We start from the raw sequence: 26,103 nt of genomic DNA on the forward strand, positions 1-26,103 counted from the left end.
ACAGACCATGTTTTCCTGTACATGCACATCGTTCCATTTAATCTGTGGTATTACGCAAACATCCTCTTGTTGGAGATAATGAGCAGCACTGTGCTGTTTCACTGTTTCACTGTTTCACTGACCCGTATCCTCAGAAACTAATCATCAGTTTCTGTTTCAGCAGTGAATTAGAAACACACAGCATCAGTCCTGTTACTTCCTGCTGTGCTCAGCACTAATTACAAACAGCAGGGCCTTGATTTTAGCCTCAATAATCAGACTGAGGTGTCGTTTTGTTCCACCTCTTTATTCAGTCTGAAAAACAACCGCTGCGGTCGTTTCTCAGCAGGAAATATGGACTGACATGATTCAGCACAAAGTATTTTATCACACACATTATATAAAAATTCAATCTCGTCTTGAACGAGTCGTTTAACTCTAAGCGCCCAGTGAGGCTGAAGGAAGTAACGTCACAGATAAATCGCTCCCCACTTGTCTGAAGAACAGTGGGCTGCTCTTTGTTTGTCCTCAATGATTCAGGCTCCTCCAGCTCCACACCGACTTACATGGAAGAACGTTTGGAGCTTTATGACTGTAACAGATGTGACTCAGGGCTGGAACAAGTGAATTGACGCTGTTAAATTAATAATCGCTGCCCAGAAATGAACAGGATCTTAAAACAGCTCGGTAAATGTTAATGGCTCCCTAAATGTCTTCTGCTCCAGAAGATGACTGATTGAAAAGTCCACCAATGAGGTCCTGCCTATCAATACAAGTGATGAAAGGACACGAGGGGAATTTCCACAACCTGGCAACCTAAAGGTCTGTGTAAAAGGCTTAGGAATGATCTGTCAAACATAAAGTCAGCCCCTACACATGGTGCCTTCAGTGATTTCCTGAGTCCAGATGATTTGTGTGGCTTGTGCATCATGCTGCACATATGTCTGTATTACAGCTGTTTGGTTCCTTTCTGCACTAAAGATCTCGTTTCCACGTCAAGGACTTATTCCCTCTGCAGCAGCAAACCTGTCGGCAGCGTTCACACACTCTTTTTTTCAAACCAGGTTAGTAGAAATGTTACTTTCAGGCAAACTGCTGATCGTTCACTGTCTGGGTGCAAAACTGTACAAACTGGAGGCTCAGTGAATGTAATCACAGAGAAAGAGCCAGAGCCTGAAAAAAAGCTGCATCTGCAGCCTCAGACTAAACCAAGTCCACTAAAACAAGACATGTTTCCTTTGGGGGGGCAGGGAAAAGGTGGAACTCCAGCAAAGGGCTGATAAAACATGTCTGTGAAGATTCTTCCAGGGGAAGTTATGCAACTGGACTTGCAGTTTCCCAGCCTTTAGATAAGGGCTGATAAAGGAGCATTACCTCAGCCGGTTCGGTTCAGATCAGACAGATGTGATCGGGTCTTTTACGCTGGTTAAACCCTGGTCTGGGCCCACGTGGCCTGTGGTCTCAGTCCAATGATGGATGTGTTTGACCAGTTTCTACCTGTCAATCATCACAGGAAGCACCCCCACCTATCAACAGCTGTTATCCAGTTTTATTTTGACTTGGTACATTGCATGATACCCTCCCTCAGTCCTCGCACCAGTGCCCAGTTTTCTCCAGCTGATCCTGAAGGCTCTGGGTGACGCTCAGGACTGATGTGTGAAACTGTCTTAATGTCTGTGTTACTGTTCTACCTGTGTCTGAGGTAACGTCCCGCAGGTGTGAGGAAGTCATGGTTGTGTTGTCCATTGTTGCTTGACACAGAGTCTGATGCTTTGATAACCTCAGGACCAGCTCAGCTCTGCATGTGGCCTGGTCCACCACTCAGTTTGGACTGAAACATGATGAACTGGAACGCAGCACAGGATTTTACATGGAAATCAGATTTTCAGAAGCTTCAGTAAGAACAAAAACAGCAGGATTTTTTATTGCAGTGGTTCAGAAGAATAATGTGTTCCTGAGAACTCTGATTCTGTGGTATTTTGCCACTGGTTTTTTCTTCTCCACCTCTGCGGGAGGATGAGCGCTTCACTGGGGAGGAGCCTGGAGGAGCCTGGAGGAGCCTGCACCTCCCTACATGGCCGTGGGACTGGTGTGATCTGTGTGCAGACGGAGCGGACGCGGAGCAGCAGATCGGTAAGTGCTCACTCCTGTGCATGAATGACACACATGAAGACTGCAGCTTTGTGTTTGTTACCTGACTCACCTTTCAGTCTGCAGAGCACAGTTTGTTTGAAATGCTAAAAAGTGGTTTGAAGTCAGAGCTGCTGGGGGATGGACTTTCCCTAACCAGCCTTAATCACCTTTTCTCTGTGCACCTTTGTCTACACTAACGTGCTTTTTCAGTCTGCAGTTAACAAACAAACTAGATTGACTCTATCAGTTTCAGCTGTTTCATCCTCTGAAGTCATTTCCTGTTTCAGACTCTTTCACACTTTCTCTGGTTCTACTGGGAGGCTCTTTACAGCCAGTGAAGGTTTTCTTAGTTTAGGCTCAGGGTGATATTGGTGTTCTAATCACTTTCATTTGCAGAGCTTATGGTTTTAGGCTCTAAAATATGAGTCAAAGTGTGAAGGCTTGCAAAAGAGAAATACTAGTTCCTCGAGTACACTGTACTACACTGTAGTACACTGTAGTACAGTGTAGTACAGTGTAGTACAGTGTAGTATTTTATCTAAACAACTGGAATATAATGTGTCTTTTGAGCTCAGCCTCTTTTGTTTTGTCGAACATCATGGACAGAAAAGTGTTAGTCGGGCTCTCGTTATTTATTAACTCTCAGCTTTTTTACGGATCATTTTAAAGAAACAAAAACATCTGAGAAGCTGAAATGTGGGAATTTTATCCTCCATTTAGTGGAACTGAACATGAATGTGATTAAGTTACTGATTAGTGATTAACAGAAGCAGATTTTGGTCTGTAGTCACAGCATCGTGCGAACAGTCCAGGTGCTAACACGATTTAATTAGCATGATGTAAAATGACTTTTCAAACATTAGGACTGAAGGATTTTACAATAACCACTTTACATTTGTGATGTTTGCTGAGCTCAGAATTTCTGATCTAAATTGAAAGAAAGTTTGAGTTTTGTGGCTGCAGCTGTTCGCACGTTACAGTTTTATATCGCAGGGAAAAACTGCCAATACACAAGAAAAGCTCATTATAATATAATAAAGAGTAGACAATTCAACATAATAATACAGTGTTTCATTTATAAGATTGGTATTTTTGTTTTTCTCACTTTGGGGTCTTTTATTCTTGTGTCGGTGGGTTTATGAACATCAATATAAACCCTGTAAAGTTTTTATTGAAAGTTTATTAAAGGTTTTCCAATTAAAAAACAATAATTGCTCCTAAATAAGAGGAGGACGATAGAACGTGATTCTGAGAATTTCTTGAGCCCAGAAAACGTGGCCTGACTTGTGAATGTGATCAGAGCTTAGAAACGGTTTGTGCTCGGTGTTTTTGTCAGTAATGAGCTTCCATACGTGAGCGGCTCTGTTTAGTGTAAGTGGCCCCCTCCTCCATCTGCAGCTCATCTGTTTCCTATTCCGCTGCTTCCTCTTGTTCTGAAACAAAGCATCATATAGTCGTCCTATAGGGCCTGACATGTGTTCGTGCTGCTCTGCAGTGACTTCATCTTGAGCTCATTCAGTTTGGGTTAGTTCCTCCAGATTGACTCTCTGAGTGTCAGGGCTGCTTTCCAGCTTTTTATAAGGTCTAGTTAATTATGTCCACAGATGTGTGACTGCACTAAGTTGTGTGTGTGCGTGTGTGTGTGTGTGTGTGTGTGTGTGTGTGTGTGTGTGTGTTTCGTCCGTGTCACAATCTGAACAGCAAAGTTAGAACATGAGTCTTGTTCTTTAGAGCAAAGACTAAATATCCAGCTTTGGTAGAAACCAGTTTCCAGCTGTGACTGACATGTCAAATGTCAATCAAGCTTTGGAAATGGATGCAAACAGTTTCCTCCTGGTGTCCCGACAAACTGTGTGTATGAAGACTGGGGTCCATTATTTGGACCATCCAGCCCAGCAGGAAGCAGGACTGGGTCTGGCTGTTCCAGTGAACAAAGGGAGTCAGGATAATGAGGCTGTGGAGGGAAAGAACAAGACGCTCGGCTTCAAATGATGGAACAGCAGCTCAGTGTCCAGACTCTGCAGGTGAAGAGGGGAAGACACCTATGGGTGCAACAACAACAGGTGCTGTCTGTGCCAACAATGTTAGATTCAGACACAGGGTGTGAGGCTGCTGGAGGATCCAACATTCACACCTGGAGAGTTTTCTCATGTTGGTTTCTGCTTCAGGAAACTACAATACTATTTTATTACAGCTGAGCTGACCCCTGACCTTTGACCTGCAGTGAATCAGCTTATTTATCAGCAGCTCGTGTCTCTGGGTTGAAAGTCTTTTTCTCATGATGGAGTTAAACACGTGTCTCAGAAGAGTCACATGGAGTCTGAAATAAACTATGATGATGATATATGAGGGTTATATATGTATATAATCTTTCTGCTCGAGCTGTTTACCTTATTCTCCTCCTGTGTGTGTGTGTGTGTGTCTGTGTGTGTGTGTGTGTGTGTCTGTGTGTGTGTGTGTGTGTCTGCGTGTGTGTGTGTGTGTGTGTGTGTGTGAGATGGAGACAACGGAGAGCGAGACCTTTTTTGGTCAGTTTACATTTCCAGGCCGACAGTCATTAGCAGGGCGAGTCTGCAGAAGCAGGAGCCAATCAGATGGTCAGATTAGGATCAGGACTGTAGAGGCTTCAGGCTGCAGGTCACTCCCCTCACATAGCTCTTCCACGTACATCTGTTGTCCTATTCCAGCCTGCAGAGGTGAAACCTGCTGCGGCTTTTAAGGCAGAAACTATCTCCTTTTTGTTTTTCTGCCTGGTGACAGTGTAACTGTAACTATTTAGACATCAGTGTGTCAGACTGTTAATGACTGACTGGTGTCACTTGTGTGACGTCGTGCAGAAACTAAACTCAGCTTTGTAAAGGGCAGTAAACACCTGGCATCAAATCTGCATCCATGAATGTGTTTGTGCAGGTTCACTCAGGAACACTGGGTGTCTCTGAGTCACTGCTTTTATTAACGGTCACATATCTGTCCTGCAGGTGATGACACCTGCTGTCAGTAGATCAGGTGGATCAGCCAAAGGACCGTTACCCTGGTGCTTTTGTTTTTAAGTCATAGTGTGAATGTGTTCAGGAAGAAGAAGAGCAGATCTGGACTTTCATCACTGCAGCGCTGCTTTCTGGACTGTGTCCTGCACTAGTTTGGTGAACCTGGTCTGGTGCATCTAATAGCAGCTAACAGCTAACAGCAGCTAATAAACTGGCAGGTCCCTCTTTGGACCGAACCAAAGACAGTGAGAGAGCAGCAGTAACCTGCAGCTGTGACTCCGGGTTTCCCAGATGAATGAAGGGACTCAGTAGAAACTTGTCCCCATATTTGGAGATGAAACTCTTCTCAGACGCAGCTCAGCAGGTGTGAACCTGCACAGACCAGATGCTGAGCCTGTTTACACCAGTCCACTCAGTCCTAATGTAAACCGCGGACCACACACTGGCCTGCAGACACGGACTATCGCGACCGCTCGGTCGCTGACGGAGTTTTTCCTGTTTATCTGGTCTGGGTGGATCCTATTTGTCTCCTGTCGCCTGTTATGTCTGTATAAACTCACACAGATGGGTCCGCACTGCACTTTGGAAAGACGGCGCATTTCTTTAATCATCTCACACTCGTGTCCAGATCTAAGTACTGTAGTAGTGGTAGTAGTTGTGGTAATTGTAGCAGTAACAGAGTGTGAGCATGCCAAACATTACTGGGTGTATTAATAAGAATTCACCTTAAATCATTCAGCTCTGTGTGTTTGTTCAGAGTAAACAGCCTGAGTCCATGTTCTGAGATTGAGCTCTGACTGTCAAATACTGAGACAGTCCTGAACAAACTGAGACTGAGAGTCTTTGTTTCTGTAGCTGTTCTGTGTCTCTGTAGTCTGTCACCTTTATTGCTGATGTTGTTGTTTTAGGAATCTTTTTGTAGTTTGGATCATACCCAGAAAGACTTGAGGCTGGAATTGCTGCCAAAGGTTCTTCAGCTAAGTCCTGGTTGAAGGGTCTGAATAGTAAATGTGATGTTTTTGCTTTTTAATAAATGTACATACTTTCCTAAAATTCACAGAGTGTAGACTCAACAACATCACTGTGAAACAGTGAAGGCGTCTGAATACTTTCTGAATTTGTTTTCTCTTGTCTCTGTTCTTAAAGTTACTGTTTGTTCTTTGTGAATGTGAGTTGTGCTACATGTGTTAGCAAATAGTACTAGGGTCAGTAGTTGTTCTATTACAGGTACAGTATATAGTAGTAGTACTTAGCAGTAGTACTAAGGGCAGTAGTAGTTTTTGATGGGCTGTGAGGAACCTTGGCTGATTCATATGAAACTGTGTCCTACAAATAAAATTTGAAAGCAGTTTGAAGTACAGAGGTTCCACCAGGAACAGAACCGGTGTTAACACTTTCAGCTCTGTCCAGTAATAATCTCTGTTTTCTTTGTGCTCCAGGTTCGTCTGAGTCTCTGGGCCTCCTGTCGTCCTGCTGAAGTGTCTTTGAGCCAACGCTGACCCTGTACCAGGTAACACACACACACACACACACACACACAGTGTCTAAATTGATCACTTGTAAAACCTTGAAAAACACAAAATCAACCTTTGAAATCAGAACGTAATTACGAAATAACCTTCAGGTTCCTGCAGGCTGTTCCTGCTTTCTTGTGCTGTTGAGGAATTCTGTAATGAGGAATTTCCTGCAGATTTCCGTCAGCTGGACATTATCAATTCAGGGACCTCTGCTAACCTTCATCACTTCATGGCAGACAAAGTTTCTACATTTGCTCTTTGACATCTGCTGAGCCTTGTTAGCTTTATTTATTTTCCTGGGAGATTTTCCCAGGGAACAGACAGAACCATCATACGACATTAGACAAAGTCAGAATGCCGTCAGATCACATACAACACGGAACCAAAGAAAACCTTTTCAGCCTGCCTGTTGCAATAAGAGCAATTATCAGGCTGATCAACACAGAGCTGAATACTGAGCCAACCAAACTTCTTTCTGAGTTTCAGGTGAGCGTCCTTTATTTCACCAGAAAGAAAAACAAGCGTGTTACTGAGCTCGTGTCAAACAGATGGAGTCCTTCTTTTCGGGAATCCCCAAGTTGTGGGACTGGGCACCATGTCTTTTGTTTTAAGCCGAAATGTCTGTGTTGAGATGTCCCAGCTGCCAATGCAGCTCCGGTTGGATGTGGACCAAGAGGTTGAGGACCCATGTCTTTGTCTCCGCCTTCAGCCTGTCTGGTTCAGCTCTGTCCTTTAGTTGGCGGATTGTGAGTGTGTTCAGGTGTGGGCCCAGCCTCTTTAGACCATCTTCACCTTGGAAGCCAAGTTAAAGCAGGAATGGGCCTGTGACGCCTGAGCAGTTAGTGTGCTGCTGTTTCTGTGTGTGGGCTCGGTCCGAGCTTTGTTTCCTTTGGCGACGTTATCAAATTTACAGTGAAACCCCAGAAGTGCTCGTTCACCTCTGCAGCTGGTTTTCTCTTCCTGCTGAACGAGGAAAGAAGCTCCTTGTTGTTTCTAGTTTGATTGGAGGCAGCTGGTCACAGGTGGTGATGATGATTGTTGTTCGATGAAGTCTCACCTCAGCTCCACAGTGCAGGAAAACAGGATTCATGTGGAGAAAGTGACATTTTTAACCGTGTGAAGGCCCTCGTCGGTGAACAGCTGTAAACAGCTGTAATGCAATAATTAGCCCAACTCACTAACATCAGCAGGAAACATCAGCACAGTCTGCTCAGGCAATCAGAGTAAACTGCCCCACAAAGCTCCAGAGAGGAACTGGATCATTACCAGTGATTATCTCTAAATATAATCGCTGCCTGACCTGACCGGACCTGACCGGACTTGCAAACCTGCCCTATAGGTTGTGTTTTATGCAACTGAAAAATCAGACCTGATGACCATATGCTGGGTCTTATGTTTTAAAACCTGTATTTCATTCCTCCTGGAAAAAAACATAAACACATTTCAGGCCCTGACTGGTCCTGCAGGTTCCTCAGATGATGCAGGATGATATTCCTGTGCACAGATTTAGCAGTTTTACATCTAATACATGTGAGATTTGTTTATGCATTCCAACGTTTGCAGCTTACAGGTTATTTACACTCTGTAAACAAAGATACTAATGCAAACACACTGAAGTACTTTCAGCTGGACCAGGGGTCAGGATCCAGTCATAACATCCCTGATGTATTTGTCAAAGTATAGAGTTTCCCCTCAAACGACACAATTCAATTCCTTATGTTAATGTTATTACATGATCCCTTTACTTCCATCCACTCGTCTGCCTCGACCCGTCATCGGTCACCAGTTTGTGAGGGAGTGGAAGGTTTACTCTGTTCACTGTTTGATTCATACACATCAGTGAAATCATTTATTTCTTCCTGTCAGTGCTTGAACATGAAGCCTTGAGCTCCACAGTGTGGGAGACCTTGGTTTGTCACGGTCCGTCAGATGTTCAGAGCAGCGGCTGTAGATACACGGCTCCAAACACGAGCTCTATACATTAAAACAACAAACTCCTCCTTTACATGGACTCGTGTTTGACAGGGACGTTACAGCCTGAGACCAGGGGCCTTCAAACGCCGTGTGTTCCTCTCCAAACATTAAGATGGTTCCCACATGTTGTAGCACAGTTTGGATTTACACTGCGCTGGTGAGTAATGATGCAGACCTTCTGCCCTCAGACTGACCCCCTCACAGCAGCTCTCGTACTGGCAGCAAGGCTCGGTGCTGTGCGTGGGCTGCAGAGTCTTTCACTGGACTTTGGACCTGCTCCAACTGGTTTTCTTGCTGTGGAATTTGTTTATCAAATGACCACATCATCTGTAAGTGCTGGACATGACAGAGTATCTGTAGACTACAAGTACTGATATGGCCTGAGGACAACCTACCTGCAGAGCAAACTGTGGACCAGCGGGCTGAGGAAGGGGGGCGGGGGATTCTGATCTGGTTCAGGCTTTTTCTCTTTGGTTAAAAAAGAAAAACTGACTGTATTTTCAGTGTACAACCCTGTTCATGGCTGAGAACTGGAAAACTGCTGTCGTCGTTTGTGTTTTTATGATGACGAAGTTTGTTCCAGTTGGTTTGGATCAGCCATATTTCAGGTAAAAACAGGAGTCGGGGCTCTGTCTCAAACAGTTTAATGAGCAGTAGCTCATGAGATGTTGTTGTATGATGGGGCAGAGCTCAGGTCTTCAGGCCAACACAGGCTGCACCGTTCAGGCGTAGAAACCTGCTGACACTTGAAGTCAGTCATTATCAGAGTGGGGGTGAAGAGACTGCTGGCAGGCAAAACACACGAACGTGTTTTCTCAAAGATGTGCTCTCAAGATGTGAGAGGGGCAGCCCAGGCCTCTTCCAGTCCTAATCAGGGCGCTGGTGAGCCTCCAGGCCCGACCCAGTGGGTTTGTGAAGAGATGAAGTCACCAACACTGAGCAGCTGTGAGCTCAGCTGGATTTTGATTTCAAAGGTCTTCTCGTTAAAAGGTTTGTGTGTTTTTATGGCATAGTTGTTGATCTTTGTTGACGTTTCAGGGCAACAGTAACTGGTGATTAGTTCCAGCTGTGCAGGTATTCCCTGTAAAACAGCGCCCTGAGAGCGAGACCCCACAGTCTGCTGGTGTCTGACGAGTTTCTGTGGAGAAAAACCTGCAAAGTCCTGTTTGTTTACAGCTTTTGGAGGGACCAGCTAATAAACCATCAGCAACAGTGTTCGTTTTGATCCCTGATTCACATTTCAGACTAACGTGAGCCAGAACTCCGAGGTCCAGCTGCTCTGTCTCACTCATCTCATTCCACGAGAAGGACGAAGAGACAGAGAGAATGAAAGCAGAGTCGGTCTGTGTTCAGGAAAAACCAGGACTCGGCCCAAACTGTAGATTTAACTCAGAGCGGAGTCAGTCGTCACTGTGTGTTTTATGTAGAGTCCTGCAAGGGGGCTGAGGAGCTCTGTCACACTATAGAAGGCCACTTCAGTTGAGAAACATCTGGGCACACCTGGCCACCCACTGTGGAAATCAGACATGGCTGATTATCATCTGAGTCTGATCATCTTAACGCTCCACCCCACAGAACACCTGGACTCCTCAGTGAGAGGAGATCCTGGAGCTTTCCCTGTGCTGTGCTCCGACTTTGGCCCGACGCCCTAAACAATGAGGCCCCTCGTTCTTTGACATCAAACACTCGGCTCTACGGCCGAGCCAGAGAGCTGATTGAACTCGGACTAAATAAAAGCAGTTGGGGCGCAGCCCGGCGGTCTGTGTGAAAAGCCGATGCAGAGACCCTCGTCTCAATCAGCCTGATTACCTTCAACCGCTTCACGTTCGACTGAAGCCCACGGCCTCCACTCACGGGGCCTCAGCCATGTGACAGGCTATTAAACACAAGCACACGCGTACACACACGTGCACAGATGGCTGAACACACTTGCATAAAGAAGGCATGTATCTACTGTAGGAGAGGAGGAGCTGGTTATTGTCACTTTTCCTGGCTCTGGAGGGAGGAGGAGGGAGACGATTCCCCTCATGCACCTTGGAAAAGAGTTTCTTTGGATTCTTTGGAAATTGGTGCTAACCCAGAAGACATGTTGAAAACACCCCTTCAGCCGGGCCCCAGCAATTATTACATTCTGTTCATGTGAAATTTATTGAAATGTTGTTTGCCGCAGAGAGAAGGAGGAGTGGGCAAGGACAAACTTCCAGCCTTTCCACTGAAGAGCAGAAATGTTGGGGTGGTGTCCAATGCCCACAGCACAGTTACAGTAGAAACACAATCAGCAAGAATCCCTTAGTGGGAAAATGCTAAAATAACATGTGAGACTTAATGTCAGAAAGCGTTTGTGGTCTGAGTGGATGTTCGTGACTTTAGAAACTGAGTCCATAATAGAAGTTTACAGAAAGTGGAGGAAAACAGGCATCAGGATCCAGCTGGGAGTCACAAACTGCAGACCTCAGACGACAGTCACACTGATCTGTTTCTACCTTCATCTCCACGTGAACGATACAGAAAGAGTCTCAGCTGTTGTCATGTTAACTTATGTTTATACAAATTATGGCTGGGGACGATGAACAGCTGGATGTGCATATATGTTAGTTAAAACCATGAGCTACACATGAAACCAGATCCACAGTGTGATCCCTGGGTCTGAGTCCAACTGGTTCAAGGTTATTTTGTCATTCTCCAGTCTGAAACTTGTGTTGCATCATGTTGTGCTTCTTTGTGCCGTTGTGTGTCTGAAACGTCCAAACATCTGTTCTGCCGACACCTTGGGCCGTGTGAAGGCTTCATCCATGTAAACTGTGCTCAGACTGGGACTCAGCAGGGCTGCTCCAGCAGCACGTCGGTGTTTGAGTTGTTTAGAAACACGGTTAGTGATTCACTGTGAAATATCCCAAACACCACAAATCTCTGTTATTCTATGTAAACTAGCTTCAGGCCTGCACACCATCAATGACCAGTGATCGAGCACAGTGCAGCCGGTCCCACAGACCCCAGGGCATGATGGGGAATCTCCCCTGATTGGTTTAGATGTTCTGAGAATGTGTTTATCTTCTGTCTAAGTGGAGATTAGTTTGCTTCTTCAACATTTATTCTGTTAGTAAAACAATCGACAGAAGTACTCCGATCTTTCCTTCAGTAAAAGTAGAAATTCTCAGGTAGCGATCAGACCGAACAGGAAGTGCTCTTTCTGCCACCTGCAGCTGCTGCAGGTGACGTGCACTTCACCTCCAATAAGCCTCATCATCAGCCTCGTCATTACGTCTAAAGGATCTTTAGACCTGCTGGAGCTGCTGTAACGTGTGTCCCTGCCTCTCACTGAATCCTGATCTCTGTGGTGGGAGGCATTAGGGACTCCTCTGATGTGACCAGATGTGGTCTGCCACGGAGCCAGATGTGGGGGCCCTGTTGGAGTCTTTTGGCTCTTGTGCAGCAGAAATGGTTTAAATTCATTCAGCAGCCAGAGCCACAGACTTCTCTGGAACTGCAGAGGAAGGAGGTGGTGCACAGGCTCCGTGAAGGAGTTGTGAGGTTTGGCTCGGTGGATGTTTGAGATGGAAGACTGATTTGTTTCTCATCCTTCTTCTGCCTGCAGGACGGAGCCTGAGCCAAGTGTTCTTCTTACTTGGACCTTTTCATTCCTAAATTTGTTCTTTATATTTGAGGTTGAAACGCACATTTGTTTAGTTTGGATGTTTCACGTGTCATTAACAGCCTGATGACAAAGCAAAGCTGAAGCTGAACAATAAACATTCGTGGTTAATGATGTAAATCATATTTATGATATTAAAATGTTTTCTGACGCCGTACCAACGAAGCACCACATGACGCTGAGAATCCAATTCACTGCAGATTTATTTTTTCTTTTCATACGAGCGTCACGTGACCCTACGGTGGGACACATGCCTGGTCTGTCCCTGATCTGCAGCCTGTCCTACAGGTCATTGCACTATACAAAAGTGAATTAGTGTTTATTGAATATTTAGCACTTCCCAGGGCCTTTTGTGTGGGGGCTGCCACTTCTTCTGCTCCCACAGCTTGTGCTGTGGGAGCACAAAATCTGCTTCCTGTCAGATTTCCTGTCATGGGCAGTTGGATGCTCCAGTCCTGTAAGAGGCGTTTTAACTAACCAAGGCTTAGTTTGTGTTCCTGTTAGTGACCTCCAGGCAGGACTCGTCGGACTCATCGAGCCCATCGGACTCATCAGGCTCATCGTTGCTCTGCAGTGATTTATTTCTCTGCTGTAACAGATGAGACTGGAGATCTTGCAATGCTCACAGAGTGATTTACTCAGTTTAATCCCAGTACTGCAGTTATGGTCTGACGATTGCACCACAGTGAGCAGGGACACATCGTGTCAATAACCAGAATGATGCTGCACTTCTCAGCCACCAGCCGTTATGAAGCTGCCAGATCATGACTGTGGGAAGGTTTGATTGCAGCTGGGTGGGGTTAGGGTCTCTACAGAGAGGTGCACCCTGCCATCCAGTAAACTCATCCCTTGATTTCTATATAAAAATGACTTAATTGTGGTAGCAAGGTGGCAAGGCAGCTTATGGGTCTGAGCCGTAGACCTCCATTGTTGTCCAAAAACAATTAAAACAACCCAGCAGGGAGCCACACCGCTGACCTGGCTCACATGGTTCTTCCTCACCAACAATGGGACCAACAGCTAATAAACCTACAATTGTTTTAAAAAGATGGGCCTCCCATTGTTGATGTTTAAAGGTTTAATGACCTGGACTTCATTTAAAGAAGCGTTAAATAAGTGTATTTATTTGTTGGATAAAGTTTCTGTGAATGATCCGTTACCCAGACATGCCAATTGTAGCTTAGCACACAGATGAAAAGTTCCTGTAAACTGCTCTTTTGAGTGTCAGACTCTTCTGATCTTGCTGTGCAGCCCACCACAGCCAGCTCTGATTCTTGGGAACGAGCTGAGGTTTTGAAGTTATGGTGGGAGTGTCCTGTTCTCTGTGAATGTGTCCTTTGCATGTAACATGAAAAAAGCTTCAACCCCAGCTGAGACTGACTGACTTCCAGATGTTTCTCTGTATTTATGGGCGTCTTTGTCTTTGTGTTTTAGGACCAGAGAAACCCCGGAGCCCTTCGTCCACATGGAGGGGAAGTGGGCTCTTCTCCTCGTCCTCATCACGGCAGCCTGTGTCTGCAGAAACACTGCTGGGAGGACAGGTGGGTGCGATTACGCAGTGATGACGTAAGGTCCTGCATAGCAGCATCACGTCAGCCTGTGACGTACGTAAAATCAGTGACTATATAGAAATGCATGTAGGTGCACACACACCCTGGGCCTCACTGAGCTTGTGTGACTGTAGAAACGTGAGGAGCCGTTAATGTCCTGACCCTGTTTCCGCCATAATATTCTCATGTTTTTTAAAAAAATAGAAAAGGTTTTTAAAAATCCCCCAAAAAATAGGAAACAATGAAGCAGCAAGTTAAATTTCACTTCATTGTCATTAACGTCAATGTTTATTGAAAATAATATTCAGTTTGCATCATATTCTAATTTGTTAAATTCTGGAGTCAGTATTTGAAAGTGGCATTAAATGGAAATAGTCACAGTACAAATACTCAGAACTGCACTTACTTTTATTTTCTATGGGGCAGTCGTGGCCTAAGGGATACAGAGTCGGACTAGTAACCTGAAAGTTGCAGGTTTCAGTCTCAGAACCAGCAGGAATTGTCTGTGGGGGCGGAGCAATGGCTACCCACGCTGTGTGTGTGTGCACGTGGGTGGGTTAGATGCAGAGTGGAATTTCCCAGTTTGGGATGAATAAAATGAGTTCTTAATCTGTCCACCATTGCCCTGAAGGCTTGATGCATTAATGCACAAAATCATGAGCCAAACAGTTTTCTCATGTGTGTCCAGCTGCATAAAACTTATTTCCTCAACAGTTTCCTGAGTTTTAATTTTTGTTATTAAAGAAATCCAGAAATAGAGAAAGTCTAGACTGTGAGAATCAAACACGAGTCGTGAAAAGTGTCTCTGAAGCAGACTGGAGGATGCAGCCGTGGTCCAGAGGACTGAAAATATTCACAGGAGCTACTCAGACCTCAAAGTCCACTTTTCTGCAGCTGATCTGTTTTTCTAACCCCATCACCAAACACAACATAGTTACTGGACGGTTCTGCAGAACCTGCAGTATCTGGACTCTGTGTTGACCATTACAGGACTGTAAGGTTAGTGGCAGATATTGGTTGAAGCCTTGACTGGTCAAATAAAAAAATCAACTGCTGGACTTTCAAAGGGCTTTTGTAAGAACTTCTGTTACTGTGAACACAAACAGGATGAATGGAATTCAAATTATTCATGAGTTTCTCTCTAATATTCTGTTCGTTTATTGAATGATGAACATTTAGGATCTCCATAGAAAAGTGCTCGTCTCATGATAAATAACAGTAAAGACAATAAAATGAAATAATCCACGTGACAGAAAACCATCAGCAGCAGCTTCCAGATAAGGGCCACAAACATACATAACATGTTTAGGTTATGTTTAGGTTTACCTTTAGGCCAAACACAACCACCCACACAGGGCTCTATCACAAAGTGAAGAGCCAGAAGAAGAAGTCAGAGTCAAACCGGTCCAGCAGGGTAACCAACTACCCTTCAGTCCTTCCAGGTGTTCACAAAGTTCCAAATATTCAGACGTGTCTGCTCAGTTGTCGCCACCTCACAGTCGTCATCCAGGTGAAAAACAATGATGGACAAACCAGGTGGAACTGGGGTCGAACCAGAGTCAGAGGGTGCACACTTGGTACTGTACTGCATATAATGAGAAGTATAAGTGGAAGAGATTCAGATTTTTACTTTTCTGTATCAGAATCATCATCAAGCTTCTCACCTTAAGTCAAGTTTGGCCCCTTGTCTCTTGATTCTGACCAGTGGTTGATTATTCTGATATTGAAAACTAAATCTGAATTTATTGAGGTGTTTCTAGGAAAATGAAGGGGCAGGAAACTGTTGGGTGGAAATGTTTGTGCAGCCAGGAACATGAATGTTGAAGACGAGGTGATGTTGAGCTTTTTGTGGTGTAAAGGAGACAGAAGTGTGATTAAAGGAAAGGCAGGGTCTGATCAGCGCTGTCCACCTTCAGTTTGCACCTCCTGAAGGAAGGAAACTCCAGCTGCAATCCACACAACTTCCCTTTTTCACTTTCCTTCACACTTTCGCTTCAAGAGTCCACCTGCAGGTGAGTTCCTTCGGTGTAGGTCCCTGCTCCTGTTCAGAAACTGTCCCCAGCCTGAGCACCAGCCTCTCACTGTTTTCCTCTCTGCTTCACACAACTCGAGCATCCCACCACTTCTTTCTGCAAATCACGCTGACACTCCCTGGCTGGCACGCTTTATAAGAACCAAGACCTGCTTGAGTAGAGCTTTCCCTGTAGCACCTGTGACCTTTTATTTGCAAGACCTGACCCTGACCTGACCACCTTCACCCCTTAGTCTGCACTCAAGAGGCTGTGGCCGACATCGTCTTCATGGTTGACGGCTCATGGAGCATCGGCACTGCCAACTTCAAGCAGATCCGCCTGTTTCTGTCCACGCTGGTCAACAGCTTCGACATTGGGCCTGATCATGTTCGCATCGGCCTGGTCCAGTACAGCACCAGTCCACGCACAGAGTTTCTGCTCAACACCTATCAGAGCAAGCAAGATATCCTCCAGTACATCAGCGAACTGCCTTACATGGGGGGTGGCACCCACACGGGGCAGGGCTTGGACTTCATGCTCCATCAGCACTTTGTGAAGGCAGCAGGGAGCCGGGCTGGCCAGAACGTGCCTCAGATTGCTGTGGTGATCACCGATGGTAAATCACAAGACAACGTGAAGTCCCATGCCGAGGATCTGAAGAGAAAGGGAATTGTTTTGTATGCCATTGGCATCAAAGATGCAGATGAAAACCAGCTGAAAGAGATCGCGAACGAGCCGCACAGTCAGCACGTCTACAGCGTCTCAGACTTTTCCGCTCTGCAGGGAATCTCTCAGAGCATCGTCCAGACGCTGTGCACAACTGTAGAAGAAGTCAAACGCCAACTCCTGCAACTGTCCCAAGGTACCTGTAACACTGTATGTTCCATATCACACTGTGTATTATACTGTAGGTGTGTAAGGAATGGTAGAGCCTGGTGTTACTTACTGGTTGTTGTCCAAAGTGTCATCTGAAAAATCACTGGGAACGAGGCGGCTCAGAGAAACTCTTCAGAGCTTTCAGTCATTTCACCAAAGGCCTAGACCTTTTTTCAGAGTTCAGTATTTTATTCTCATCGCATCAAATAGCAGCTTTAGATTTAACTGTCCCAGTTCCACTCAGATGAGATCTTTTTTTCTGTCTAAGGTATTCCTGTCACTTTGTTTTATTTAATCCCACATGCTGTTGGTCCATAGTCACTTCCACATGTTCAGACTAAGAGCTGATCATTTCAGCCACAGTTTTCTGTTGTCAGCAGCTCTGCAAAGACAGGCAGCTGATCTCACATTAACCAGGGCTTGGACGTGGCAGGGACTGAGTTTATGTTGCTCTAGTATCACCAACGTACCGTACCCACATGGCATTGTGCTAATGAAACACAAACACACTCACACAGACATAAAATGATCTTGTTGCTGCAAGCACTGACTTTCTTCTCCTTCCTGTCCAGAATGCGCCAACGCCACCGTGGCCGACATCGTCTTCCTTGTTGATGGCTCCTCCAGCATTGGTGTCGACAACTTCCAGGAGGTGCGACGGTTTCTCCGAACCATCATCACAGGCCTCGACATCGGCAGTGACAAAGTTCGGATCGGCTTGGCACAGTACAGTGATGAGCCTTACCAGGAGTTCCTGCTGAAGGATCACCTGGACAAGCAATCCCTGCTGACTCAGGTGGACACATTTCCCTACCGAACAGGAGGCACGCAAACCGGCAAGGCCATCAACTTCCTTGTGGATACTTACTTCACAGAGGAGGCCGGGAGCAGAGCCAACCAACGTGTGCCTCAGATTGCTGTGGTGATCACGGACGGGGAGTCGATAGATGATGTGAAAGATGCGGCACAGCGCCTGAGGCAGCAAGGAGTCATGGTGTTTGGTATCGGGGTGGGAGAGGCCAACCTGGAAGAGCTCGAGTACATCGCCAACCGTCCCCCGAAACGCTTCCTGTTCACCATCGACAGCTACCAGGCTTTGCAGAGGCTGACGGAGGGTCTGCTGCAGACTGTCTGTATCTCCATGGAGGATCAGAGGCAAGGTAAGGCCTGAGATTATAGGGACCCTTCAAACAGCTATTTATCATTCCATGAAATCTAATAATCAGTGGAAGGAGCTTTACTCATCGGTTTGTAGAAATGGACAGAATCTGGCTGTTAATTGTAGATCTGCACCAAACCATGGCTGTGGTTACAGGTGCACTGCATCAACCTGGAACCTTGAATCACATTTAGTTATTTAGTTATTCATTTAGTTATTAGTTTAGCTAGTTTAGGATTCAGTTATTTAATCAGCAAATGGCTGAGGACTAAATATAAAGACTCCGAGGGACTGATTTTCTGCAGATGTTATGATGTTATGTTATTTTCCTTTGAAACAGTTTGTTTTCCCACACAACATTTCATTCAGACACTGTGGTGATTAAGATGCTCTGGCTCCGGAGCTGTTTTGAGGTCAGCCTGTCATTATGCTTGATTACCCAAAATACTCAACATTAACGTTTGAGGAACAGGGTCAAACTCTGAACTTGCAGTTATGCGACTTTGTGTGGGAACCTTACAGAGAAATGGTTCAGGCACAGACTTGTCTGTAGTCTCATGGTCTGTGTCCTTAATGTTTTTAGAATAAAGCTTATTAAAGTTTTCATACTGAATCAACAACCTTTTGGAGTCTGCTAAGCAGAAAATGTAGATTGTTCATTTACTGCAAAGATACTGAAGAGAAATTCAGAATCACTGGTGACTTCTCGTGAAGTGCTGCTTATCCTGACTCATGAATCATTATCATCTAATTCTTAGACATACAGTAGGAGTCTTATCATTTCTAACGTTCGGTTTGTTCTAGCAGGGTGGTCACGTCGTACTGTTTTTGTCTTTCTTTCAGCCTTGGCAGAGAAGTTTGCAGACATCTTCTTCCTGGTGGACAGCGGACTGAGCACAGCAGAGTTCCAGCAGGTCAGGAGCATCCTCGTCCGACTGGCCAATCAGCTTAACATCGGCGCATCTGCCTACCGCCTTGGTTTGGCCCAGTACGGTCAAGACACCAAGGTAGAGTTCCTTCTTAATGCTTACCAAACCAAAGAGGAGACCCAGGCTGCCGTTAAGCGTTTCCGTCAGCGCCGACTGCAGCCCAGTGAGCCGCGCAACCTGGGCATTGCCTTGCAGTACGCCAGCACTAACTTATTCACTAGGGAGGCAGGAAGTCGAGCAGATCTAGGCTTCCAGCAGTACCTGGTCGTTCTAAGTGGAAAAGACTCAGATGATCCCGTGTATAAGTCATCACGTCTGGTCAAATCAGAGGGAATTACTGTGGTAGGGGTGGGCCTCGGAGGCTCAATGAACGAAATACGTCTCATTGCCACGTCACCATATGTGTTCGACTCTGTCTTCAACATCGTACCTTCCCTGAAGGCCATCGTCGAAAGAGAGGAAGAGCAGACCGCTCTTACAGGAGGTGAGACCTATAGTTATGAATCACTTGAATGCACCTTTGTAAATGTACTTCAGGGTTGTGAGTTGTTTCTTACTGACAGGTGAGTGGACCAGCATGATTATCTTTCTAGCTTTGACTGAGATCACTTGAACAGATCTGATTACATCAGAGCCAAACCTGTACCTTTGACTACTCGCTTTGAGGACAGTAACTCAGACATGTTTGATGTCCATCACCTAGATGAATGAAGATGCGGCTAAAGACCATCCTAGTCAGGTTCAGACTCCATATCCTGTCTGATTAAAAGGTCACTATGTCAGATTAGCTGATTATAAAGTCATAAGTTCTTGTTGTTTCATGTTCGACTATCATCTGTCACAGCTGTGACCTGCAGTATGTCAGTAGCAAAGAGGTGTCAGTTAGAAAGCACACTGTGCGTCTGTCAGTCAACATTGGAGAAATCATTGAAGATGTAGAACGAGGTGGGAGATGACAAAAAAACACAAATCTTTTTATTGGGACGTCCCACATGTCAGTTATATTCCACTACAACACACTACGTGGGGTAAAACGACCAACTGCTGCCCTTGATGCCTGTTTGTACCCACTGTTATTTATGTAGTATAGAGCCAAATCTCAATGCACTTTACATAGGAACCCAACAACAACATCCCTTTAGAGCAGCACTTGGTGACAGTGGAGAGAAAAAACTCCCTTTAACAGAAGAAACCTGCAGCAGAACCAGGCTCAGTTGGGGTGAGTGGATAGAGGAGAGAGAAAAGAACAGCAACAATAAACAACAAATAAACACTGTGCAGGCTGGTGGGGCCAGTCTTTCCAGTCTTTTTGTCCCAGCACCACAAGTTCATTGGTTGGGTCCATTATTGGTGATGTGATGATAGGTAGTTTAGTTGTGGCATGGGGGCCAATCCAGAAGCAGGCACAGTGAAAGGCAGCAGTAGATGTTTCTGGGTGCCGTCTTCAGGAAGACAGACACATGGCAGGAAACACAATCAGTAACTAGTGCACACACCTGTCATCATATAGAGTGAATGAAGAAGCTGGTATTGCCACTCTGAGTCTGTTTGTGTGGAAATGACCATGATGACTTTATGAACATTAAAATTCCTGTTACAGATTGCAAAGCAGCCAAACTGGCAGATGTTGTGTTCATCATTGATGAGTCTGACAGCATCGGAGCCAACAACTTCCAGCTGGTGCGGACTTTCCTACACTCCATTGTGAGCGGCCTGGAAGTCAGTCCAAACAGAGTCCGAGTGGGCATCGTGGTCTACAGTGACAAACCCACAGCTCACGTCTTCCTCAACACCTTTGACGACAAGAACGAATTACTGAACTTCATTAAAATCCTGCCTTACCATGGAGGTGGCAAGAATACTGGCACTGCCCTGAAGTTCACACGAGAGAAGGTTTTTATCGAGCAAAAAGGAAGCAGGAAAAATAAAGGCGTGCAGCAGGTGGCGGTGGTGATCACAGACGGCAAATCTGAGGACATGGTGGGCAAAGCAGCAGCTAACCTCCGTCGGGCTGGTGTCACCATTTATGCTGTTGGAATTAAAGATGCAAACCAAACCCAGCTGGTACAAATGGCATCTTACCCTGCCAATAAGTATGTGTATACCGTGGAAAGCTTTACCAAGCTCAGAGCTCTGGAGCAGAGCCTGCAGAAAACTCTGTGCCATAACATCTTTCGCCAAGCAATCACAGTCAGTACCAGGAGGAGCACCATCAAAGAAGGTCTGTCTCTTTAATAGTCTTAATTTGTTGGAATATACACAGATATAATTCAGGTTTTAATCAATAAATGTAGTATAGCATGGAACATGTACATGAAGAGTGTACACCTGGTGCATTGTGGAAATGAACTTTAACTTGGCTTTAATTTGGCTCTTTGTTTTCCAGGCTGTGTACAAACTGATGAAGCAGACATCTTCTTCCTGATCGATCACTCAGGAAGCATTTTCCCCTCTGACTTCCAAGATATGAAGATGTTCATCATTGAGTTTCTTCACACCTTCCGTATTGGGCCACAGCATGTCCGCGTTGGAGTTGCAAAATATGCAGATTCGCCAAACTTAGAATTTGATTTGACAACATACTCAGATGCCACAGAACTGGAGAAAGCTGTGGAGGATATCAAACAATTAGGAGGCGGGACAGAGACAGGAAAAGCCCTGGAATTCATGGGCCCATACTTCAGAAATGCAGTGGCCTCTCGTGGTCACAAAGTCCCAGAGTACCTGATAGTCATCACTGATGGAAAATCCTCAGATGACGTCAAAGCTCCTGCAGTTAACCTGAGATCACAGGGTGTCACCGTCTATGCCATCGGGGTGAAAAACGCAGATGAAGATGAGCTGCAAGAGATTTCTGGCGACCCCAAGAGGACTTTCTTTGTCAATAATTTTGATGCCCTGAGGCCCATCAAGGATGACATCATCACAGACATCTGCTCTACAGACGGTAAGAAAGTCTGGACTAACAGTGCATGTCTACCATAGTCTGATAGTCTGTATGTCGTAGTTGTGGGCAATACAAACCAGCATTTTGATTACTGGTGTCTATCAGTATTCAGTGTACTTTTCTTGGTTTGGATGTATTTAGCATTTTTGGAACTAGCTCAAAGGCCCCCAAGTCAAGAGAAGCAGCAAAAGGAGGAACACCACACTAACATGTCTGTGCTCCTGTGTCCACAGCGTGTAAAGACATACCAGGAGACCTCGTTTTCCTGATCGACAGCTCTGGGAGCATCTATCCAGAAGACTACGACAAAATGAAAGACTTCATGAAATCTGTCATCAACAAGTCCATCGTCAGCAAGAACGAGGTGCACGTCGGTATCATGCAGTTCAGTACCATCCAACAGTTGGAGTTCCCCCTGAACCGCTACTACAGCAAAGAGGAAATGTCCAAAGCCATTGATGCTATGCAGCAGATTGGTGGAGGCACACACACGGGCGAAGCCATCACAGAGGTGTCGCAGTATTTTGAAGCAGCCAGAGGAGGGCGTCCTGACCTGAGGCAGAGACTGGTGGTGATAACAGATGGTGAGGCCCAAGACGAGGTGAAAGGCCCTGCTGAGGCTCTGAGGGCCAAGGGAGTGGTGGTCTATGCCATTGGAGTGGTGGATGCCAACACCACCCAGCTGCTGGAGATCAGTGGGTCATCAGACAGGACGTATGCTGAAAGGGACTTCGACGCTCTGAAGGACTTAGAGAGCCAGGTGGCATTGGAGCTCTGCGACCCAGACAGAGGTAAGAGGAAACTGGGGCTATCACAAAGCACAGTAGGAATCAAAACAGTTCAGTAAAGCCCAAAACCCTCAGCAGTCACATGACGATGAGTCACATGGTCCCTAAAACATGTTCACTAAAAAGCAATTACCAGGCGCAGTCTATATTTTTATTTTAAGAATCAAAAACCCCAGTGAAGAATTGTGAAGTTGTTTCCTACACATAATTTTAAAGAAGCATAATCCTGAACATTAATTTGGTGGGAAGATTTTTACTGTGAAACACAGCACAGGTGGAAAAGTCAATGGATTGTTTGCTAACATGGAAATAAGATTTGAAGATTAGGAAAGGTAGGCTCCAGCAGATCCCTGTGACCCTAGTTAGGAATAAGCAGGTATAGAACATGGATGGATGGATGGAAAGGTGTGTATTATGGAGGCACAAACATAAATGTGTTCTCTTACGTTATTGATCTATCTACTGATCCATTTGTCTTTCTATTTCCAACCAGACTGTAAGAAGACAGAAAAAGCTGACATCATTTTCCTGGTGGACGGCTCCACGAGTATAACCCTTCCCAAGTTTAGAAGCATGCAGAAGTTTATGATGTCAATAGTGAACCAAACCACAGTTGGCGAGGACCTGACTCGTTTTGGAGTTATTCTATACTCCACCAACCCCAAATCTATATTTACTCTGAAAGAACATTACAGCAAACCGGAGGTTCTCAAAGCAATATCAGACCTGAAGTCCCCGTATGGAGACACTTATACTGGCAAGGCTTTGGCATACTCTCTAGAGTTCTTTAATGCAGAACACGGTGGTCGGGCAGCACTTCTGGTGCCACAGATTCTCATGGTGATCACAGATGGTGATGCCACCGACCGTAACAACCTGGTGGCGCCATCTGTGGAACTACGGAACAAGCGGATCAGCGTCTTCAGTATCGGAGTGGAAGGAGCCAACAAGACTCAATTGGAGATCATGGCTGGTTATGACACATCTAGAGTTTTCTATGTGGACAACTTCAGTGCCCTGGAAACGCTGTACAAGAATATTACCCATGTCCTCTGCAACTCCACCAAACCAGGTAAGAAGCAAAAGGATTACATCAGTTCATATAGCTTCATAAAGCTACTGTAGCTCATATCTCCAGAACCCAAATAATATTACTCTCATGAGTAAAGTTACCTGTTCAGTTTGGTGTATAATCAGCAGGAGTCAGAGTCAGCATTAGAGTAAAGACTCTCCAGCCGCAGGACATTTGACTGTAAACAGCTACTGTGCATAAATGACTTAAAGTACTCCAACCACACTTATTTTGTTGTTGCAGCTTGTGAAAAACAGAAGGCAGACCTGGTCTTCCTAATTGATCAGTCTGGCAGCATCGACCCCCAGGACTACACCATCATGAAGAAGTTCACGGCAGAACTGGTGAACAGCTTCAAAGTCAGTGAAGATTTAGTGCGAGTTGGACTTGCCCAGTTCAGCAGCAGCTTTCAGGATGAGTTTTATCTGAACAAGTTCTACACAGAGGAAGCAGTGACCAAGCACATCTTGGACATGGTGCAGCTCGGTGGAGGAACCAACATTGGACTGGCACTTGATTCCATTAGGGAGTATTTTGAGGCATCACGGGGCAGCCGCAGGTCTGCTGGGATCTCCCAGAATCTGGTGTTGATTACAGACGGCGAATCACAGGATGACGTGGAAGATGCAGCCGACCGACTGAAGGATCTGGGCATTGAGGTTTTCGCCATCGGCGTAGGAGACGTCCACGACCTGGAGCTCCTGCAGATCACTGGCACCCCAGAGAGGCTGTTTACTGTGCAGAACTTTGGCAGCTTGGACAACATCAAGCAAAAGGTGGTTGACACCATCTGTAAATCCAAACCCCACAGAGATCCCAGCGGTGAGTTGGAAAGTGTGACTTTGATTCTTTGTTTTGTTTTCCTTCCCACCATTTTATCTCAAACCTTTTCCTTTCCTGCAGATTGTACCATTGACATCGCCATGGGATTTGATATTTCTAAAAGAACCGGAGCTCCTGGGGAGATGCTGGTCAGTGGCCACACCAAGCTCCAGACCTTCCTGCCAGACATTGCACATTATGTCTCCTCTGTAAAAGGTCTGTGCTGTGTCGGCCCTGAACCAGTCAAGACCAACATCGGGTACCGAGTGGTGAGTCGTGACGGACGCTCCCTGTACGACTTTAACTTTGAGGGCTACAGTGAGGACGTGGTGAGGAAAGTCATGACCTCCAATTTGGCAGAGCCCACTTATTTCAACACCGCCCTGCTGAAGTCCTTCGAGCAGAAGTTTAAAGTTGGGTCCAAAGCAGGTGTGAAGGTGAGTCGGAGACATCATCCACACATACATCCACAAAACCAAGTGTCATTTCACTGTGTCGTCATCCCAGTCTAAGACATGCTCATTAGTTTTTTGTTGAAAGAAGCTTTGGATTTCCACCTGATCAGGCATTTAGGAGGTTTCAGAGACTTTAGAGATCAGAGTCCTGTGTTTGTAGTTAGAAGTTCCAGCTACTGTTTCCCTGACGTTCACTCTGGTCAGGAATAAAGAAACTCTCTGTGGTCAGTCTCCATTGTCAGAATGATTTTATTGTTAGGAAACAGACTCAGGCCTTCCCTCCCACACTGTTCTATAAGGACAGGATCATAAGCAGCTTGGATATGGCTGTTCTTAGCTTTCTTGTCTTTTCTCTCAATAACAAATTCCAGTAAGTATTTCTCAGACACTCAGGCCCTACTGGTCCCCCCTGTCCCTGGACTGTCTGGTCTCTCTAACACCAAAGTTTGTGATGCTCATTTTGAGCTCCACAACAGATTATTTAGCAGTGATTCAAAATAGGGATTTGAGATAGTTTTCTGTCCAGACTTCAGTTTAACGTGTGACTGGTCCTTCAGGTGCTGGTGATCTTCTCAGACGGACTCGATGAGGACGTGATGAAACTGGAGCAGGAATCAGAGATGCTGCGACAGTCTGGTAAAAACCCACAGGGGCAGTTTCCTTGAAATGATCAAGCATGTTTTGTTTTTTTGGGTGCATCATGGTATCAGCAGTTTTTAGAGAAATGACGTACATTTGATCATCCTGTTGTGTGTTTCCTGCAGGCGTCAGTGCTCTGCTGATTGTGGCTCTGGAGGGGGCACGTGACCCTGCCCAGCTGCAGATGTTGGAGTTTGGTCGGGGATTTGGATACAAGCTTCCTCTCAGCATCGGGATGCCGAGCGTCGGCAGCACCATCCTCAAACAGATTGTAAATTAATTACACAAGTAGAATATTTATTACACGACGACACTTATTCAATCACATCTGGTTGTAAAAGCATTGAAAAGGTTACTGAATCACCCTGCATGCCAGCCTAGTCTAGCACAGATCACTGCTGAGAGTTGAGAAGAAAGTGATGAAAGACTCAGCATTCAAAGAGCCAAAGGTTTTCCCGTCCTGGCACGTCTGTTTCCAGGAATGAAAAGCAGGCAAAACACCTCAGGGAAGTTCTGATTGAAGAAAATATGTCAGTTATTCACCATGTTGAGGAATAGCCACTGGGAAAGGAAGGAAACAACAGGAATCCAGCAATGATCTGTGGGCTGGTC

General features: G+C 45.6%; 1 protein-coding gene across 3 annotated transcripts in view; it reads left to right on the forward strand.

Moving 5' to 3' along the window:
• The first annotated feature begins 1,132 nt into the window (after window positions 1–1,132).
• LOC113136287 (collagen alpha-6(VI) chain-like) overlaps window positions 1,133–26,103 on the forward strand; it is a 41,190-nt gene continuing 16,219 nt past the window's right edge. Inside the window, exons 1-14 of one of the 3 annotated variants that reach the window (XM_026316956.1) lie at window positions 1,133–2,112; window positions 6,539–6,609; window positions 13,677–13,783; window positions 16,058–16,666; window positions 17,253–17,840; window positions 18,683–19,252; window positions 20,369–20,989; window positions 21,155–21,715; window positions 21,949–22,506; window positions 22,997–23,575; window positions 23,819–24,397; window positions 24,479–24,834; window positions 25,410–25,488; window positions 25,617–25,762. In XM_026316956.1, coding sequence (XP_026172741.1) covers window positions 13,708–13,783; window positions 16,058–16,666; window positions 17,253–17,840; window positions 18,683–19,252; window positions 20,369–20,989; window positions 21,155–21,715; window positions 21,949–22,506; window positions 22,997–23,575; window positions 23,819–24,397; window positions 24,479–24,834; window positions 25,410–25,488; window positions 25,617–25,762 — 5,322 coding nt within the window. In that variant the 5' untranslated portion in view covers window positions 1,133–2,112; window positions 6,539–6,609; window positions 13,677–13,707. The remainder of the gene's footprint in view (window positions 2,113–6,538; window positions 6,610–13,676; window positions 13,784–16,057; window positions 16,667–17,252; window positions 17,841–18,682; window positions 19,253–20,368; window positions 20,990–21,154; window positions 21,716–21,948; window positions 22,507–22,996; window positions 23,576–23,818; window positions 24,398–24,478; window positions 24,835–25,409; window positions 25,489–25,616; window positions 25,763–26,103) is intronic. The other 2 variants (XM_026316957.1, XM_026316958.2) reach the window with 2 other exon arrangements.

This window comes from Mastacembelus armatus, chromosome 16, assembly GCF_900324485.2.
Source record: "Mastacembelus armatus chromosome 16, fMasArm1.2, whole genome shotgun sequence".
NCBI lineage: Eukaryota > Metazoa > Chordata > Actinopteri > Synbranchiformes > Mastacembelidae > Mastacembelus > Mastacembelus armatus.